The sequence below is a fragment of the Syngnathus floridae genome, chromosome 4 (genome assembly GCF_059516105.1).
Source record: "Syngnathus floridae isolate MCC-2025c chromosome 4, RoL_Sflo_1.0, whole genome shotgun sequence".
NCBI classification, from domain to species: domain Eukaryota; kingdom Metazoa; phylum Chordata; class Actinopteri; order Syngnathiformes; family Syngnathidae; genus Syngnathus; species Syngnathus floridae.
The window spans coordinates 12,015,324-12,035,816 of record NC_142416.1 but is presented as its reverse complement, the minus strand read 5'-3'; the positions used below and the strand labels follow the sequence as shown (position 1 = coordinate 12,035,816).

Genomic DNA, 20,493 nt, shown 5'->3' with positions numbered 1-20,493 from the left:
AGTCACTTGTGGCATCATTGGCCATATAATCACGACTTGTCTGTTATTAGATGTGCATTGTTGCCCCGAAAGGTCTCAGCTCTTATCTCTGGATATGACGAAGACCGGAAGTGCTTTTTTGACCAACTGAGACCTATATAAGATGTCCAAAATGAAACGCAAACCAAACTAGTTGCACCACTTGAGTTTGCAGAAACCTTTTCAGCACAGTCAGACAACTACAGCAGATTTTGGAGGACCATGTGGAAGGCGGCAGTCTTGACCCTGTGTCTCTTGGTGGCTTTGGTAGACAAGGTGCGGCCAAATGAAGCCCATTCCTCTTTTTATGGAATGAAGCTGTGTGGAAGAGAGTTCATACGCGCTGTCATTTTTACCTGTGGGGGCTCTCGCTGGAGGAGAAGCATTGGAGACGCAGGTAAGACTGCCTGTGAAGTGAAGTCAATCATTCATAAAAATATCAATTCTAAAAGAATTCATCATTTGTCTTCCCATCAGCTCTTACTGGAGGCGAGGCTTTTGACAGATGGAATGCGAATCCTCTCCCTCAAATGGCCAGTGAGCAAGATCTTGCGCAATCGAATGTATGGAAGGATCCGTCATTTGATGCGGCGCCTGTGGATGCTGAATTCAGCCGCTTTGCTCGCTCACCAATCTCAGACGAAGTCCTGGAGGCTCTTCGAAGTGCAGATAGGAAAGGACGGGATGTCGTGGTGGGACTGTCCAATGCCTGTTGCAAGTGGGGCTGCAGCAAGAGTGAAATCAGCTCCTTGTGCTAAACATTGTTCCCTCTCCCATGCAGCTTACCTTATTTTATTATTATTTTTACATCAAGATCACAAATTGTCTGAATGTATGTTTTTTCAGACAAAAGTGTGCTTGACTCATTTTGTGTATATGTTCAATAAAGTCATTTCATTGATAAAAAAAAAAAGACTTCCTCTTAGTTTGAGTTACGACTTCCACTGGAAAATGTCTGCTTCTCTGCGGTCTGTACCTCTTACAGGAATTACAAAAAAGGAAGTACTGTAATTTGATGAGTGCTTAGGTGTGTCAAACTTGTTTTCAACAGCTATGCTTGCTGGTGACAGTGGCGAAACCACATAAATATAGAATTGTTAGTGTGTCAAAGTCAGCTAGGTAGGCTCCAGCACACCCTAGTGAAGATAAGTGGTACAGAGAATGGATGGATAGATCGTTCAGTTTATACTGGGTAGAGTCATGAAAGTTCATCAAACAAAATAACAAAATGTAGGACAACATCTTAAATCATCTTTTTCAGTGAAGTGCAATGTCAAAACTTCTTTTTAGAAAATAATAGATGCAGACAAGTGCAACAGTAACAGTTTCGACAGTCCATATAGTTTTCATATAATATTAATTTGAGAATTTTTTGTTGCTTTTGCTCCATATGAAGAGCCCAGTTTAAATGCCAGTAGAAGTGTATTTGTACTGCTAGATTTTTTTTAAATTGCTACGCCATATTGTCACATTGATTATGAGTGGTAGCTAGTTCCACTTCTTGTGCCATATGATCTAATATGTTTCTGTGGGAACTGATGTCAAGAGCCAGCTTTGGCCCGCAGGCCTTGAATTTGTGTGCTATAGGGATTACAAACACTCACACTCCCACCGAAGGACAATTTTGTTTTCAATTAACCCCCAAAACAGATTTTTAAAAAGTGAGAAGATGCCGTAGTACCTGAAGAATACCCAGTGAGAACCTACAACCTCAGAACTCCGACTACTAACTAGTCACAGACCATGACGCTTAGACAAGATATGCAATATCCGTGGAGAGATATTTAGGATTGTATTAATTATGATCACAAATGAGAATACAATGCAAACTTCCCAGGTCAATTGTTTGTTGTTGGTGAACTATAATGATGGGATATTGTTAACTATTACTGAATGCATATGAATGAATAAGTGTAGACTACCTTTGGGGCCAGCTGAGAAAATATAAACAAAAATATAACGCATACAGTATTTGTGAACCGAGTTCATACAAAAAAATAATTAAACGACTAGCAGGAGCCAATTAAAATTGACAGCATTTGGTTGACAGTCCGCTTTACATGATGGTCCGCCCAGTACGGAAGCCGAGTGAGTTCATGGTGATCCCCGGCTTGATTGCAAGGCATGCAATCTCTGTCACATACCAGCTAGCGGCATAGCGCTCCCATAAATCTCTTGAGCTCTTATGATCGTTTTCGATTTAACAGAGCCGAATTATACTACGTTAATGTTAGCTGCCTTACTGTAGCCCTCGGATTGCCTACAGATACATACGTCTGATACATCGGAGTGACCAGGTAACATTTTCGCGGCACATTCAAGCAGATACTAGCTAACCGTGCTACTTAATAGCTGCCGGAGGTTTTGATTAGCGACGTTTCTGTTCTGAATATTAATACATTTCATTTGTACGGCCCTTCTAGCAAGGGATTTCAGCCCAAACCCCAAATGTTGTAAAGGTACCGCAGTGGTGGTTAACGTCGGACTGTCGATCGTATTCTTTTCTGCAGATTACGTATTAACGATTATAACGATGCTTAGCTAGATAGCTAGACATTTGTGCCCGTGTAGTCTGGGCCCCATGTTAGAAGATTAGCCGGATCACAATTCCTCAATTATAGGCTACTTAAAACGGCCATTTGCTTAAGAAGGATTGTTAAATCACAGTGACAGATACAAACAAACAGCTAATAAATGCTACCTAACATGGCGATGCTCGTTGCGTCACAATGGGACTTTCGCAATGTTTGTTTTGTGGGGTTCATATTAATGTGATCCGTTATAGTTGGATGGTTAGTGTAATAGAAGACTAATAAATCGTCGTTGGGTGTGAATATGCGTGTGAATGGTTGACGTCCTCTGCCTCTCAGTCGAGGGTGTACCCCGCCTCTTGCCCTAAATCAGCTGGGATGGGCTCCAGGACACCCGCGACCCTAAAAGTGAATAGAAAATTGATGCATGGACGTTATTGTTAAAGCTTTGTAACAACAGAAGCCAAACCGTGCTTCTTGTTTTCTAACATGGCTGACAATTAGGCTAGCAATGGTAACACAGATTGTGGTTTTAGCAGTCACTTTATATATATTTTTTTATCTTGCAGAATGGAGTGGCAACCAGATGAACAAAGTCTCCAACAAGTGCTTCAACTTCTCAAGGACTCCCAGTCTCCAGACACAGCAACACAGAGAGCAGTGCAAGAAGTATCCATACATAAGTGCTTGAAAAAGAATATATAATAAGCTTGGTTGTATTTTAACACCTGTTTAAAAGTCAAACAATCATTTTAGGTATGTAAGGGTGTGTGAGCTTTTGTAACGTGTGCTTGGTGGGTTGAACTCCTTAACACACTCCACAGAAACTGGAGCAACTTAACCAGTTTCCAGATTTCAACAACTATCTCATCTTTGTCCTCACTAGCTTAAAGTCAGAGGGTGAGTGTTTTTATAAAATCATTAAAAAATCTAGATTAACTTGCATGTCACTCATAGTTTGGTCGTTTTACTATAAATTGTAATTTATTCTCTTTGTTGCCTTTGTAGATGAGCCTACTCGCTCGCTCAGTGGCCTGATACTCAAGAACAATGTTAAGGCTCACTACCAGAATTTCCCTCCCAATGTGGCTGATTTCATCAAACGAGAATGTCTCAATAACATTGGAGACCCATCACCACTTATCAGAGCTACAATTGGTGGGTGCCTCATGAGATTTCTTGGCATAAAGCTAGCGTAACCTCTATTTCTCTTGAGGTGTGGGGGGTGTATTCAGACAATTCTATACATGTTTTATTCATGTGCAACATATTTATTATTTTCATTAAGGTATCCTGATCACAACCATAGCCTCCAAAGGAGAGCTTCAAACATGGCCAGAACTTTTGCCACAGCTTTGCAATTTGCTGAATTCCGAGGACTACAACACCTGTGAGGTCAGACTGGCATGGCAGTACAGACACACAAAAAAATACAGCTTTTGTTACATTACGTATTTATTGCATTTGAGTGGTTTTCTTCATTTAATCTCTCAGGGTTCCTTTGGAGCGTTGCAAAAGATCTGCGAAGACTCTTCTGAGTTGTTGGACAGCGATGCACTGAACAGACCACTCAACATCATGATTCCCAAGTTTCTGCAGTTTTTCAAACACTGCAGCCCCAAGATCAGGTCAGTTCGAATTATATTCCAACAGGGCTTGACATTCATGAAAATGTATCAAAATGTCAAAGTTTGAATGAAGTATTTGATTTTTTTTATTACATTGCTTTTCCCACAACAAATAATAAAATGTTTTGCTTGCTGGATAAATAATTTTTATTGCATGCTAACAGCTTTTAATTCTTTTGAATACAATTCATTTGAATATGCATGTATTTCTATGCATATGTAATTTACAACGGCTGTAATGTAGTGGAAAAGGATCGTATTGGACCTCGGAAGTATAAAAAGAATCTTGCTGGTTTCCACATGCTTGTCTTCCCCTTAGGTCCCACGCCATAGCATGCGTTAACCAGTTCATCATTGGTCGAGCTCAGGCTCTCATGGATAATATAGACACATTTATTGAGGTGAGTACTTTATGTACTGTATTTTTTCCCCAACCTCCCCATCGGAATCTATCGTGTAAGTGCTTTAATAACGTCCCATTTAAGTTCGAATCAATTTAATCTCTGGCCTCTTAAAGATTGATAAGCAGAAGAAAATAAGTGTCACATGATGACAGAATGACAAAAAAATTCTTTAAACAATGCAAACTGATGGTTTTAGAAGAAATGGGTATTGGAACACAAAATGGGGAGTAATACATGTAGACAGATAATATAAAAAAACACAGAGTAGCATTAAATTTTTGATCACATTTAATTTGTTCAATATTTACTATGAGTAATTAAAAATAAAATTCACAGAGGGCTTGTTGGATAAATACGTCCTCATTTTAAGTTCAATTGCTCTTTTTTTTTCCCAATTGGCCTCCATGTTAATTTGAGGAACACTGGTTCATAAAAGTACTTGATTCAGATATGCAGCAGTACCCGCATTTTAAATGTAAGTATCACTGACAATCAATATATTTAATTGTGGCATCCCAGATGGTGATCAAGAGTGGAATAATTGCGCCGCCCAAACTCATAGGCATATATTCTTTATCCTGTGGCTTTGTGTCTGCATGACTTCATAGTATTACACTGCCTCCCTGTGGTCAAGGCAGGAACAGTAGAAGTAGCTGCACAATTGTATTGCATGGCACTAAAACATGCAAAAACTGCTTGTTAATATTACTTATATTTATTATTACCAAATGTTGTCATTTGTTTTTGTGGAGCGGGAGGCTGGACCAGATTTTAGGTATGAGTGTTTTGAGTTACAAGCGCTAACCCTAACCCGGTCATGCAACACATTAAACTATGTTTATTATCTCAAGGTACCACTGTATAGTGCACAAAATGTGGCAAAGAAACAGACTTTTAAAGCAAGGGTTTCTTATGTTTAATGCCCAAGATGTTATTACCTTGCTATTAAAAATTCTGATGATTACTTTAGCCATTACCTTTGATAGATTCTTTACTGTACCATGATTTTAAAAAAAAAAGTTCAATATGTCGTTGTAATTGCCAACTATTATTTCACATAGAAAAAAGGTTGTATTGAGTCAATGAGAGATATGAAGTGTGAGAAGTATACTAAATGACCTATTCTTGTGGTTTGGAAATCTCATTGCGTCAGTTCACACAACTGATTTGTGGGTGTGATTGTGTGAATGTGCTTTGCACCATTATTTCACCACAGGCTCCGCAGCAAAAAAAATGTGACTGTGATTCAAACAGAAGCTTTCAATAAATAATAGAAATGGCCAGTGGGTGTAACGGCTGTGATTTATCACTCTCTTCTGTTTTTTTTTCTCTATGCTTTAAAAAAACTTTTCAATTGTTCTCTTATTTTGTTCAGTGATGAAATGTCCAGATGTAAATTTGGCATAGTTATATGTAATAAATGGATGGTTGGATTGGATTTGAAATTCCTTTCTCCCCCCCCTGTCCTTGACCTCTTTCTCCTTGCTTCTTTCCTGTCCAGAGTCTCTTTGCACTGGCAGGTGACGAGGACAGCGAAGTACGGAAAAACGTGTGCAGGGCTCTGGTCATGCTGCTGGAAGTCCGCATCGACCGCCTCATCCCACACATGCACAGCATCATCCAGGTGGGGGCTTCAGTCACGACACCATAAGTAAATCAGCTAGTCTTGCCATCAACAACATTCTCTGTCTGCTTCCACCAGTATATGCTGCAGCGTACTCAAGACCCTGATGAGAACGTGGCTCTAGAGGCTTGTGAGTTCTGGTTGACTCTGGCTGAACAACCGATCTGTAAAGAGGCCCTGTCTGGCCACTTGGTCCAGTAAGTGCGCACATGCCAGCCGCTCAATGGACTGGATTAATGTCATAACAAAGAAGTCAAATCTGTCTGATATGTAGGAAATGTGTTTGTCTGCTTTCTTTTCAGACTCATTCCGATCTTAGTGAATGGGATGAAATACTCTGAAATTGATATTATTCTTCTCAAGGCAAGGCCATTACGCTCTGCCTGTCATGCGACTGCCTTCAGTTGCCTTGTTTGCCTGTTTTGTCTTTGACCTAAATCACTTTCTTTTCTTGTCCTCCAGGGTGATGTGGAGGAAGACGAGGCAATTCCAGACAGTGAACAAGACATCAAGCCTCGTTTCCACAAGTCTCGCACTGTCACTCTGCAGCATGAAGGAGGGGAGGGTGAAGAGGGGGAAGACATTGATGATGATGAGGACGATGATGACGATACACTGTCTGATTGGAACCTCCGTAAGTCAAGTATTAAATGGACTCATGTATCAAGCAAATCTTTTAATTATTAAAGAGTATTGAAATTACCATTTCAAAGCTTATTATTTTTTATTGCTGTTTTCCTCCTGAAGGGAAATGTTCTGCTGCGGCCCTGGATGTTCTGGCCAACGTGTTCCGAGAGGAGCTGCTTCCCCATCTTCTGCCTCTCCTTAAAGGTCTGCTCTTCCATCCCGACTGGGTCATCAAAGAATCTGGCATTCTTGTCCTTGGGGCCATTGCTGAGGGTGAGTCCTGCTGTAGATTTGTTGTTCTGAATAATTTAGGTATTCCCTCTTGGCCATCCTCAGCGACCAGTTACCTTGCAAATGTTCTACTGGATGGTGAAAGTATTTTAAGAATACTGGAAACTGCCATATCGTGCTGTACTCTAGCTTCCTCCCACATTCCAAAAATGTCAAGTTATTTTACATTGTCCATAGTTGAGTGTTAGTTCTTGTTTTTTCAATGTGCCTTGCAATTGGCTGGCTCTTTTTGTGTGTTCGTAGCAAAATTGTCCTGCATTTTCTTTAATAATTTAAAATGGCCATACTGATGGCAGCATTTAATTTGAACTTCTGATAATGTTTTCTTTCTGCAGGATGCATGCAGGGTATGGTACCGTACTTGCCTGAACTCATCCCCCATCTCATCCAGTGCTTATGTGACAAGAAGGCCCTGGTTCGTTCCATCGCATGCTGGACCCTCAGTCGTTACGCACACTGGGTGGTCAGCCAGCCTCCTGACGCTCACCTCAAACCTCTCATGACTGAACTCCTCAAACGCATCCTGGATGGCAATAAGAGGGTGCAAGAGGCGGCGTGCAGGTAGACATCCAGCCTTTAGAATACTTCTTCATCCTCATGTGCTGCTCCCAATTCCTTACTCTCCACATGTTGTCTAAAGCGCGTTTGCTACCCTGGAAGAGGAGGCGTGCACGGAGCTAGTGCCTTACCTCAGCTTCATCTTGGACACGCTGGTGTTTGCTTTTGGGAAGTACCAGCACAAAAATCTACTCATCCTTTATGATGCCATAGGAACCCTGGCAGACTCTGTGGGACACCATCTTAATCAGCCTGTAAGCCACCAAGCCCACTTGCACAGTGATGATATCCAAAGCAAGAGTATTTTTTATTACGCTTGTATTGCTCCATAAACTTTTGCTAAATGATAATTGTTAAATCACACGCGAAAATGTCTTGTTTTTAGGAGTACATCCAAAAGCTGATGCCACCTTTGATTTCTAAGTGGAATGAACTGAAGGATGAAGATAAAGATCTCTTCCCCCTGCTGGAGTGTCTGTCATCTGTGGCCACGGCGCTGCAGAGTGGCTTCCTCCCATACTGTGAGCCTGTCTATCAGCGTTGTGTCACGCTTGTCCAGAAGACCCTGGCCCAAGCCATGGTGAGCCTCCCAAAAATCATACGTTGATTATTTTGTGAAGTTTCCAATAGTCATGGATGTTGTCTTCTTGGTGTGTGCCTTTCTTAGATGTATAGTCAGCAGCCAGATCAGTATGAGGCACCTGACAAGGACTTCATGATTGTGGCTCTAGATCTTCTGAGCGGCCTGGCTGAGGGATTGGGTGGCCATGTGGACACGCTTGTGGCTCGCAGCAACATTATGACTCTGCTCTTCCAGTGCATGCAGGTGCGGCATGCCATCTTTTAAGCATTTATTATCTGGTAGATTCACACGCAAAATTACAACTAACATTTTTGTACAGAGAAGTTGCGTTTCACTACAAAACACAACAACTATTAAATTATAAATGACATTAACATTAGATTATAGATTTTGTCAAGTATTGTTTTGAATAGAGGTCTGTTCGAGAAGAACATTTTTTTTTCTTTTTTTTCCCCCACCTGTGTGTTTACATTCCTCTATTTATTTATTTTTTGCTCACTGGGTTGTTTCCTAGGATACGATGCCTGAAGTAAGACAGAGTTCATTTGCTCTACTGGGAGACTTGACCAAGGCTTGCTTCCCTCATGTCAAACCTTGCATTGGTAATTCACTTCCTAGAGTACAAATGTAAAGCACTTAAATCACTTTTCTGTGTCTTACCCAATAATCTCCTTTTATGTTTCTGTGCTCCTTCAGCTGAATTCATGCCAATTCTCGGGACCAACCTGAACCCAGAATTCATCTCCGTCTGTAACAACGCTACCTGGGCCATCGGAGAGATATGCATGCAGATGGGTGTGGAGATGCAGCCGTACATTCCGATGGTTCTGAGTCAGTTGGTTGAAATCATCAATCGACCAAACACTCCCAAGACCCTACTAGAAAACACTGGTATATATGTGTATATATTTCAACGTCCACAAAAACTCCAAAACAAAGCAAAAGTAACCACATAAACGCAAAACTGACTCTCTTCCAGCAATCACCATCGGACGACTGGGCTACGTGTGTCCTCAGGAAGTCGCACCCATGCTGCCGCAGTTCATCCGACCATGGTGAGAATCTGTTTGAACTTTTGCTCCATTTGGGATGTCTGTTTGGGATTCTGCTCACAATCCTGTGAGCTCAGTTGCCAGCACATGCAAGAAGTTTTCTTTCCATCTATGTGACCTCATCACACCAGTGCACAATCGCATATTAATGAAAACGAGAGTCTTTTAATACTCACGTTGTTAAAGACCTGTTAGATCAACTTTGAGTGTCCTCACTTAAGTTGTTGATGATTCCTGTGCTTCAGGTGCACATCACTCCGCAACATTCGAGATAATGAAGAGAAAGACTCTGCTTTTCGTGGAATTTGCATGATGATTGGTGTGAACCCAGGCGGTGTGGTGCAGGTGAGACTTCACATTTTGTACACCAAATGAAAGGTTTTCCCCTCTAAATTCAATTGATTTTTCCAGGACTTCATCTTCTTCTGCGATGCAGTCGCCTCCTGGGTGAACCCCAAAGATGATCTGAGAGAAATGTTTTATAAGGTGAGGGACTGGTATTGTTGGAGATAGCAGTACTTTACACATTGATGTGTGTGTGCGTGCACTGCCGAGTTGTTTAACATTAATATTAAATACTGCCTGAACTAAGACAAACTCATCAAATATCTATATTCGAACTACAATCATCAAGTCATGACCAAAGGAAAAGAAACTATTTAATTTTAAATGCTGCACCATTCACGACCCAACAGGCAAAACTAACCATAAAAGCTGAAAACAATATACTGTTGGGACATGATAAATTAAATTTCTTGAGAGAAATATTCGAATTGAAGTGGTAAATGTAGGCCAGTGCTTTTGAGAGAATTTAGGGCAGCAGAGAAGGCCTTGCTGGCCACCACTCACCAAGAATAAAATCGTATACTAACTTTGTTTCCAATTCCTCAAACAGATCCTGCACGGCTTTAAGGAGCAGGTGGGAGAGGAGAACTGGCAACAGTTCTCTGAGCAGTTCCCCCCTCTGCTGAAGGAGCGACTGGCAGCCTGCTACGGTGTATAAAGCCTCCACTCCCATCCAAGAGGTAAATCTACTTAATGTCAGCACAAAATCTGCATTATGCAGAGTGTTTTGTTGCTGTGCTTTTCACGATACGGCATTGGCAAAGGATAGATGAACAAAGATGTGTTATTTCTACTAAACAATAAAAAAACAATGATCATAATGTATTTATTTTGATCTGAAGTTGGGTAATTTCCTTTCAGCATACTTGCTGTTTTCTCAAGGCACTTGGGAATTGCTGGAAAGGAGAAGTTGCACTCAATCATTGTTTATTTAAATGCAATCTTTTTCACATTCCACATTGTTATTGATGTTGGAAATGCCTTTTCCAAAAAGTAACCCATTTTGTTGCATCCTCTGCCTTGTCTGTGCAGGTGAGCCAACAGGAGGAGGGTGAATGGGAAACTCATCCATCTGTGTATTGCACTGCCCTGATCTGGGGGGAGGGAGAGGGACGCTTCTGGCCGCTCCCCCTGAAGGACGGCCCCCATGCCCTTATGTGTTTGTCCATAGACGGAGGGTGGGCGGGAGGGACAGGGGACACACACCTCTAGATTAAATAGGCAGGGACCCGACACAGAAAAACTAACTGGTAGGGACAGCGAGAGGGACCGAGAGACGAGTCGGAATACGTGGAAACGTGGCGAAAGTGAGGGAGGCAGGGACAGAAACCGGCATCGAGAACGTTGAGGGAACGAGAGGGAGGGACTTCATTAACAAGGCAGGGAATCTAAGCCACGGACACACGTCTGTTACCGAGCTGGGAGAACAGGAATAGTACGAGTTTATTTTTATTTAATTGTTTTTTTAAAAATCAGGATTCCTAATCGCAAGAGTAGCCTGACCACCAGACGGACAAGACCGACTGACTTCTCTAGTGTAGACTAAAAATCACTTGCACATTATGCTGCATATGCAGTACTTGGATTTGACTGTGGGTGGCACTATACTATGGACTTTTTACAATCTATTGCATGCAGTTAGTGACAGACATGGTTAACTATGTTTAAGTTCAGGGTAATAATCATATTTTCTGGGGTAATAGGATTCAATAAGAGTTACTTCATCTGCTGTCTTCGAATTCAACATAGCTGTCAAGTAACCGCACTACCCAACATCGATGTTTTCTTACCTTCATTTTGACCACAGTGCTGCTTCACACAACTATTCATGCGAGACATTTACTGTCACATTTTCTACCTGATCTGGAGAGAAAGAGAGAGAGAATAGCCTCTATTGTGTCTCTTTGTGGCTTCACAGACACCACTCCTCCATGAAGGGAGGATTAGGGCTAACACATTTGTTTTCACACCAAAGGGGAGGAAATCATAGCGAAAGAATCACACCCTTGGTTGTGTTCATGAGGGTTAATTGTGTGTGTATATATAAATCTATGTGTGTGCATGTGGAGTTTGTAAATCCTTTGTCATTCTGTGTCTGCCAATTAAATTGTGCTTTGTTTTTGACATGGTACTGAGCTTAAACTTGACTCCCACCGCAATGTCCTTGGCACCTGTTAACTGTGACTGCGTGTATGTGTAGGTGCGTGCGTGTGTTTGTGTGTTGAGTTCTACATTTGTATTGATATCCATTTGCTGCCATATTGATAGTTTAAGCAAATATCTATGATGTGTTACATCTGGTCCACTTTTTTTTTGCTGCTACTGATGTCTTGTTAATATGAAATTACATAACACAAATGTTTATTTTCAGTTGCTGATAAGTTCTTTTTGCACTTTTTATTTTGTTTGATCTTTTTTTGTACAGACTTTTTTGTTTTTTAATAACCCTACCCCGTATGTGTTTATCCCGACGTCAGTGTTCTGTCATTCTGCACTGTGAACTTAAGTGTCTTTAAACTTGCAAAAAAACAAACAAAAAATCTATCCCAATACTAAATGGCAAATAAAATCAACCTTGTGAAACTGCGACTAATCCGCACTTTTACAATGACTAACCTTGCCATATATTGCTTGTCTGAGTGCGAGTGTGGTGAGCGTGCCAATTCGACAGATCCTGCATGAGAAGTTGTTTGCCTTTAAGCATGATTTCAATTCATTGAGGGTGTTAGTATGATGTGTGAAAGTGAGTTTTTCATTTTTGGGGGTGAGTTGCTTGCCCCTTACCAACTAACTCTGTGAGCATGCTCCCAGCCTGTGTTTTTACAAAGTGGATGCTTCATATGTATTTTACAGTGATTCAATACAACCGGCATTTACACACCACAGCAGAGTTAAAAAAAAAGAAATAAGTACACTGGCAAAAAGCAATACTAAAGGGAAACACATTCTATTGTAGAGTGAGAAATAGTCATGTTTATAATGGTAAGCAATTGTTTTTTTTTGGACATCTTGTTTGCCATTAGCAGTCACACTAGCAGTCTGTTTGACCCTAACTGTGACCACTGAGATTCAAATGTTTATACTGAAATATAAGACAATCCAAACCGGAGTCAGTTCTTAGTGACTCAACCAAATTAGTTTAATTCATGTACAAAATGATGTCTTTTTTATTTTTAGTGGCCTATTGTGAACACTTTTACAAACATTGAGTCTACAATAAAGAGCATGATGTTTGATGGAAACGATGCTAAATTTTTTTTGTTGATGACTTTAGTCAGCCACCTCATGATGGGACAGGCCTAGATTTTACACTAAGTAAATTTGTATGTAAATTCACGTAACATCTGACAAGTCATACTTTTTGGGGACATTTTCATTCGGTGGTGTGCCGTGAGATTTTTCTAATGTAAAATGTGTGCCTGGGCTCAAAGGTTGGGAAACACTGCTAGAGAAACTTTGTCACACATCATGTTACTGCATAGTCATTATTCAAATGTGATTCAATCAAAAATACTCTCAAAACAGAAATACTGGAATCTGGTTACTACAGCTGAATCAGACATGCAGATAAAATCACAAGTTCAAAAAGTTGAAAACAGCTGCTATATGTAATATGCAGTACATGCATACAGAGTGTACATTTCCCAGAGTAACTCAATTAAATATTACTATGACTACAATGATCATCAAAGTGTGTAACTCAAAGAGCAGCAGAGGTTTGTGCCTGGCCTGAATGTTGATTTTTTTGTCAGATTTTAAGGTCGCAGTTGCAAAGACTATTGCCAGACATTCGCCAACAGTTTTTCTTATTGCAACCGTTTGCAATTGTTTGCAACCATTTAGGAACTCTGGCAAACAGCCAACATTTACTTAATGCATAAACACTCGCGGCTCGGTGAGATACGGGTTTAAGATGCTCCACATTTGAGATGAGTCACATTTTTTAATGCTTAATGAGGGAAAAGGAGAAGCAAATGAAAGTCACAAAATAGCCTAACATAGAAAATGCTGAACATTTAAAAATTATTGCACTGTTTTTTTGTGTGTGACAGAGAGAAAACTGGTTTGTTCTGATGAAAGTGTATCAATAAGAGCCAGGGATGAGCAGCAAGGAAGTTCTTGATATCTCTGGTGTCTCGAATATTCCAAGACCCTGATGTGGACTATTGCAAAGGCTTACAGTTGTATTTCAGCCACATCAATCACAAGGAAAAGTGTTTTCAGTAGGAACAGAAACATGAATTATTAGGGTGGAAGATGGAGAGTGAGATGTGCTGTTCATAACTGAGCATTCATTGCCTTTTGTGGTAAAATAATTTTCAAGCAAGACACCCCATGAAAATATATTGTGCAACAGTTTAACGAGAGAACAACTCATGGTGTTGCCACCATCATCCCTTGACCTCATCCTGTCTGTTGAGCATACTTAAAAGAGGATCATTGAGGGTGGACTGCAGGATATTTCTAAACTCTTGTAGGCTCTTCTTGAATCCTCAAATTGAAATGAATCCTCAATATATTATATATTTCTTGGTCCAAAATATCACTATGTTAATATCTGGTACTTGCTTGCATTACTTTGTCCTTGCTCATGCATTAGCAAGTACTGAATAACATTTATGTCGCAAATCATGCTTGTATTAAGCATTCCTCTTGCTCTGTAACATCAGAAGTTGCTGAAGATCTCTTGTTTCTTGCTCCAGTCCATAGGGGGCGCCCTTTTTTTGTTGCGTCGAGCGAGAACCTTTTGTTTGGCCTCAGCCGCTGTAGGACTCAAACGCAGGCCGCTCTCCATGAAAGGGTCCAAAACCCTCGAGTCATCCTCATCAGGGACCTTAAATACACACACATGCACACGTTTTATATATCTTGACGTCCGCACATATGCAACATTTTTCATACCTGGAAACTCATGTCAGAGCTACTGAGCTCCGATTGAGTGGTAGAGCTGGTCGAGGACTGGGATGCGTAACTCCCATTGGCCCTCTGTTTAGGGGACATGTTTGTCATAGCGGCGTCTGTCAGTGTGACATGAATGATTGGCGTTTCAGTGGAGGTGGGAGAAGGGGCAGACGAGGCGGCGGATGAGGCAGGCTCGGTAGCTGATTCATCCATGTATACCTGTAATGAACAGAAAAGGGGACAAAAGTAAAGTAGGGAACAGATAAGTATTAATATCCAACACTATCTAAATCTCTGCATTTTGGGTTAGGTGGTTAGGGTTAACAAATATAGCAAATATAGACAAATTCCACATAGAAAGGTGAGAGCCAAGACTTGAACCTGGAACTTTTTGATGATCATTATTACTCTATTTGTCTTTCCTGTGTTTGTACTTTTGTTGCTTATTCTTAAGAACTGGAGTTGAATCTGTACTGTTCCTTTCATTTTTTTCTTCTTTTTACACAATTATCTGTACTTCTACTTAAGTACTGAATATTTTTACCCTTTCTGGTCTGAATGCACAAATGTGGTCAAAAGACAAAACACACAAAAAAAAAACTGGAAAACATACATGGCGTGCTGTGGGTGTGATCCCAAGTCTGTGGAAAAGCTCATCTGTCTCTTGATCGACAAGGAGGAGGCGCACTTCTCGCTCTTCTGCTTTTATGAACGCCACCACATCAGAGTGCTTCAGACCCTCAATGTTCACTCCATTGACCTGGGAAACAAGAGACATGGAAACTGAGGATTGAGGGATGTCGGATTGAGTGATGCTAATGAGAAACAGCAGCGATTAGGAAGAAGCAGCCATTATACAACATGACAGGCGGGAGCCACGTCTCCACTCACAGCTATAAACAGATTTAAACCCGTACAGTACTTTTTAGTCGAGACATCTTGATTTGCATGACACCGTATCTTTCACACATCACTGACAGAGAGGTATGTAACATGTAGCGGCTTGTAACATGCATTTAAAAACAACAATCTAGATGTCCTCCATTCCTTTTAAGATTATCCAACATCAGATTTCCAGCCTTTCACCCTGTCAGCACCATCTCTCTCCCTTGCAGTCTAAGACACTCTAATTCCAACTAATCTGCTTTAACCCAGTCCACAAATTACCAAATTAGTCCACAGACTTGATTAATCAGGATGTACCTAGGAGTCCACACTTGACATATAAGTAAATTGAAATTGACCTATATAAAGGTCAGTTGGAAGAGCCCTGTGTGTGTGTGTTCGTGTGTGTACGTGCACCTCCACCAGTCGGTCTCCTGGGCGGACGTCTGCTCTCTCTGCAGGTGAATGCGGGTCGACCGAGCGTACAAATTGTCCGCCCTTTGCCTTATTGCTGTGCAGGTTGAAGCCGTAGCCTGTTTCCCCCTTAACCAAATGACACAGGCGAGGGAGGAGCTCAGTTGACGGCTCTGGAGAGGCCTCAATCTGTAGCTGGGTAAAATAAAAATGCAAATGTTACCAAAGATGTTAATTAAAAGATGTCAATTAAAAGATGTCATCTCAGTCATGACTGGTTGCCCACTAATTGCAGGATTACAGTAAAAATACAAGTCAAGATAGTTCTAGATGATGAAATTGACATCCATGATCTTACCAAAGGTATTATTGACAAAGTTAAAATTGAAAAATATTTGTTACAGAGAATATCTTTTAGTCTATGTGTGAACTAATAAAGAGGAGGAGGAGGCTGTTAAGTACAGATGTGCTTTATTTATTTATTTATTTATTTTTTGCTGGAAGTTCAAGAAATGATTTGCAAAAAACTATGTATACTGTATGTCTGTGTGTCACCAATCCAGTCAAGGCTGTGGTGACAACGACCTTTATTTGGGTGTCTGCTCACCCCACGCAACAATGAAATCTTGTCTGTGTTTACATGTTTGATAAATGTCAAGCCTTACGCAACATGATTAAGAAAAGAAGTCCTACTGGAGGAATTGGCAAAAAATTATCTGCAGTGTTGAAAACATATTGTAACTGATGTTGCCATTTTTTATTTAGTGTGTGTGATGAGCATATGCTACAATATTCTAGTTAAAAGTCCACCTGGGCAACCAGGCATGCAAAAATTGAAAGGTTATTTGATCAGTTTTACCCACATGCATGTCGAGTAAAATCTGCTTGATTGTAAAATAAAAAATGTAATAAAATATGTGTGATCTACCACATGATTATCAGTAATTTTAACCAAGAATATGAAAAAGAATCATATTCACCGCCTTAGGGCCGCCACTATTTATCCTGTTGATTTGAGCCATGGTACTGATGATGGAGCTTGTTTGGAGGCCAAACAGAGAGATCTGACAGAGTGTTCTGAAGTCAGCTAAAATCAAGACCTCACTTGAAGATCTGGTCTTGAAACGGTGTGGCAATATATTCAGCTGTATTAATATTTATGTCTTATGTTTACATACTGAATACTTGAAACCATGTAGTCTACATCACTTTAAATTGTAACCACAATAATAAACAATATAAATATTTTTTTGTAATAACAGATCACCCAAGCGCAACAAAATGTTACTATAGAGTATAAAATAGGATTCCTGCCTTCATAGTATGAATTTTTAAAATGCTTGGCCCGTCCACTTCAGCTTCAGTCTTACATGAATAACACTTCAACAAAGCAATATAATCTGAAGGAACAATTTACTATATTAGGGATGCACTATCACTTTTTAGTACTTGTCGATACCAAGTACCGATACTTGATCATATCTTTTTTACAATTGTGATGAACATGTGTTTTATTGTAATTATTGTGTGAAACTTTTTTGAACATGTCATCCATTTTTACCATCTCATCCTTTTCAGGGTCACGAGAGGTGATGGAGCCTATCCCAGCTCATTTCAGGCCGAGATGGACTACACTCTAAACTGGCCTCAGCCACAGCCACTGAGAAAGTAGTTCTGGAGAGGATGCCACTCATGCTAAAATGATTGGATCCTTCAAACTGTCTTTTTGTTCATGTTTGCCCTGCCTCGGATGCAAGTCCCCAGCTGACCGAAGCGCTGGTATGTCACACCCACATTCGCACCATCACTGAGAGGTAATCGAGTTCACGCTGCCCACACACACACACACACAAGTCTGACGAGGGTACCCCTACACCATGGCATGTTTCAAAAAACATTTTGGCCAGTCAAAGGCTGGGTGAGTTTGGTGTGGAAGGCCTCAATCACATAAATCTGTGAACAAAAAATACAAAAGAACAAAAAACTCTTTTCCACAGAGATCCCACAAAATCACTGCATCCCAATGTTCTTTTACATTATGCTGCATAGAGAGTCTAATATTTAAACAGTAGAGTGAAATATTCCAATTGAACCCCTCTCCCCTTCTCTCTCTGGAAATAAAAGGTTAAGCAAGTATCATTCCCCTTCACACTTTGGTGACTGCAGTACTTTGTAAATGTCACAGATTTTTGTTGAGTTGGATACAGTAATCAGGTAATAAAAAATTATGTTTATAGTGTTAACACTCAGTAGGTAGAAAGAGACGGCTGAAATGACCACACCTCAGAGAACACTGCATTGTAAACAAATATTACACTGACTCAAGACCTTTTGAGGGACACGGTGTTACAAGACAAGAATACAAGTTGCATTATGCCACAAAGAATGTGAGAGCATGTTTTCCCTCTCTTCTCAAGTGTTGTCCTCTTTTTGACGGTCATTATCTCTGAGAAAGAAATTGCCAGACGCTCTGGCACTACTTTTAGACTAAATGCAGACAGCACAGCGTAAGAGATTAAATCGGGATTATTTCTCGGCGGATGTTAGATTTAAGGGTGTGTAATCAATGACACTGGTTCTTACCACTGTATCTTAGTTTGTTGTCTGACAGGCAACCAATTAACCAACTCCAATTTAATAATCTACATAGTATATCTTTTTTTTTAATGAATGCACCTTAATTAATACACCTAAAGCTACCATTACTTTTAATGTTCTGGTGCTGTTGAGATGATCAAAATGATGCTTACCTCTGTGTCTGTCACAGTACTTGATGTCACAGAGGACCTCTTCACTTTGCTTGGTGAGACCAAAAAAGTGGGCGAGTTTGCAGCAACAAGCGTGTGGTCTTGTTTAGGGGACTTGGGCGAATTCTCCCTAGGTAAGGGTGAAGTTGATGGTGAGAGACGTGGGGAAAGGGTCCCCATCTCAATGGCCAAATCTTCTGTGCATGCTAGACCACAGCTATGAAGGTAATCATCTGTTTTTCGGTCCACGACTAATAGTCTGGTGCGATGAGGCACCTCTCGAATCCGCTCCACCACCTGTACACATTAGATAAGGGTCACTCATTTAAGGCTGTTACGTATTTTACTTGCATTTGTATGCTGTTTTTTTATATATAAGCAAGTAAAGTTCAAAGTTCAGATGGGATTTGTTATACATGAGTTGTGTGCTGCACATATTAGCAACAAAGCCAAATAATTATAATAATTAAACTTGCGCTGTAACTAAATGAAAAAAAGGAAAATTTGATTAACTTTTGATTCAAATTCAATCCAATTTTTTTATGTCACGCCAAATGACTACAGAAATTTATAAATTTATAATATCTAATAGAAGTTGGTTAAGGGCACTTTGCACACGGACTAGGTGTAAAATTACCTTTATTAAACGACCAAGTAAATCAAGTTTTTGAACATGAGTACAACTCAAATGATGAATGGAATTTAGTCTTGTTATAACTTTAGGGATGAAAACAATCATGGTCAAATTAAAATTATCTTAAATATGTGAGCGTGACTTCATCATCATCATCATCATCATCATCATCATCATCATCATCATCGAGCGCAAGCAGATACAAATTGGTATTTCACAACATATGGATCGTAGCCAATAAAGACACTTGAAAAGGGATTTGGATGTGTTATGAATCACAGACAAAAAGTTCATCAGCAACATCTGGATTTAAACAGCAGTTTATGCATCAATATAATCCAATCCAGGCAAAGAAACCTCAATAATTTAACACCCATTGATGTTATTTCATACCACATCCATTCATTTCACATTCTCTCCCGCCAACTGTTCTGTAAATAACATACTTTCAACATGACACCTTTACACAAGGCTCACATTGACCCATTTAAGTACCCCCTCCTCCTCCTCAGGCGAAGTAAAAGTGGTCCAACAGGTAGGGATTTATTGTTTGCATCTCACAGGTGATCTCGCGCTTCCACGCAAAGGCCAATTCACCTGCGAGTCGGCACTCCACTCACCTGACTATGGCTGTCCTTCTCCACATTCTCCCCGTTCACCTCCACCACTCTATCCCCGGGTCTCAGTCCGCCATGGTCAGCCGACGAGCCGGGCTCAACTTTCCGAATAAACTGTCCACCTTTATTCTTCTCGCCGTGCAAGTGAAAGCCATACCCGTGTTCTGTTTTGACCAGGTAGCAAATCCTGGGCCTTAGATCGCGCTCCATTCCAGCAAGTCAAAAGCGGCGCACAAATTCAGGAGTCTGCGGAGATTAAACAGGTGCACTGTGGGGAGCCACAGCTAATCCATCACGAGTGCGCAAAAGATCATCATCATTACGCATCATGTGCTCCATTAAGAGCAGCAATTGTCCAAAGTGCAGATGAAAACTAGGCTAAAACTAATGAATGCATAGCCCATCGTGCAAACAAAATCCGTAGCTCACGCATGGGGGCACCAAACATATGCGAAGCGTAAAAAATGATGTCCATCCATGGGAGAGTATTCTCAGAGATTAGAAAGCTCCTTCTCACGCGTAATTCTTAATTGTTCTCGTCAGGGGGGCGTTCCCTGCTGTTTGAGCCACACAGGAGGAGGAGGAAGTTGAGGAGGAGGTGTCAGAAACTGGTCCCGTTCACGCGTACCCGAG

The 20,493-nt window shown here is 40.6% G+C and overlaps 3 protein-coding genes across 3 annotated transcripts; 2 read left to right on the top strand and 1 right to left on the bottom strand.

Annotated features, from left to right (window-relative positions):
• The first annotated feature begins 4 nt into the window (after window positions 1–4).
• Window positions 5–924, top strand: rln3b (relaxin 3b). Its single transcript, XM_088373497.1, has 2 exons — window positions 5–415; window positions 496–924. The coding sequence occupies exons 1-2, from the start codon at window positions 241–243 to the stop codon at window positions 774–776; spliced, it is 456 nt and encodes a 151-aa protein (XP_088229623.1). The 5' UTR covers window positions 5–240; the 3' UTR covers window positions 777–924.
• A 1,169-nt stretch (window positions 925–2,093) lies between these two features.
• Window positions 2,094–12,272, top strand: tnpo2b (transportin 2b). Its single transcript, XM_088373550.1, has 23 exons — window positions 2,094–2,315; window positions 3,119–3,218; window positions 3,374–3,449; window positions 3,558–3,707; window positions 3,838–3,944; window positions 4,044–4,177; window positions 4,497–4,578; window positions 6,083–6,205; window positions 6,284–6,402; window positions 6,508–6,568; window positions 6,668–6,839; window positions 6,953–7,105; window positions 7,459–7,684; window positions 7,764–7,935; window positions 8,067–8,261; window positions 8,349–8,507; window positions 8,779–8,866; window positions 8,961–9,155; window positions 9,244–9,319; window positions 9,562–9,661; window positions 9,728–9,802; window positions 10,212–10,341; window positions 10,694–12,272. Exons 2-22 carry the CDS (start codon window positions 3,120–3,122, stop codon window positions 10,317–10,319), a joined length of 2,670 nt encoding a protein of 889 aa, XP_088229676.1. The 5' UTR covers window positions 2,094–2,315; window position 3,119; the 3' UTR covers window positions 10,320–10,341; window positions 10,694–12,272.
• A 362-nt stretch (window positions 12,273–12,634) lies between these two features.
• On the bottom strand, window positions 12,635–20,399 carry nherf2 (NHERF family PDZ scaffold protein 2). Its single transcript, XM_088373551.1, has 6 exons — window positions 19,864–20,399; window positions 18,613–18,906; window positions 15,866–16,057; window positions 15,177–15,323; window positions 14,564–14,782; window positions 12,635–14,495 (listed from the first exon to the last, which is right to left on the bottom strand). The coding sequence occupies exons 1-6, from the start codon at window positions 20,068–20,070 to the stop codon at window positions 14,328–14,330; spliced, it is 1,227 nt and encodes a 408-aa protein (XP_088229677.1). The 5' UTR covers window positions 20,071–20,399; the 3' UTR covers window positions 12,635–14,327.
• Window positions 20,400–20,493: the final 94 nt, after the last annotated feature.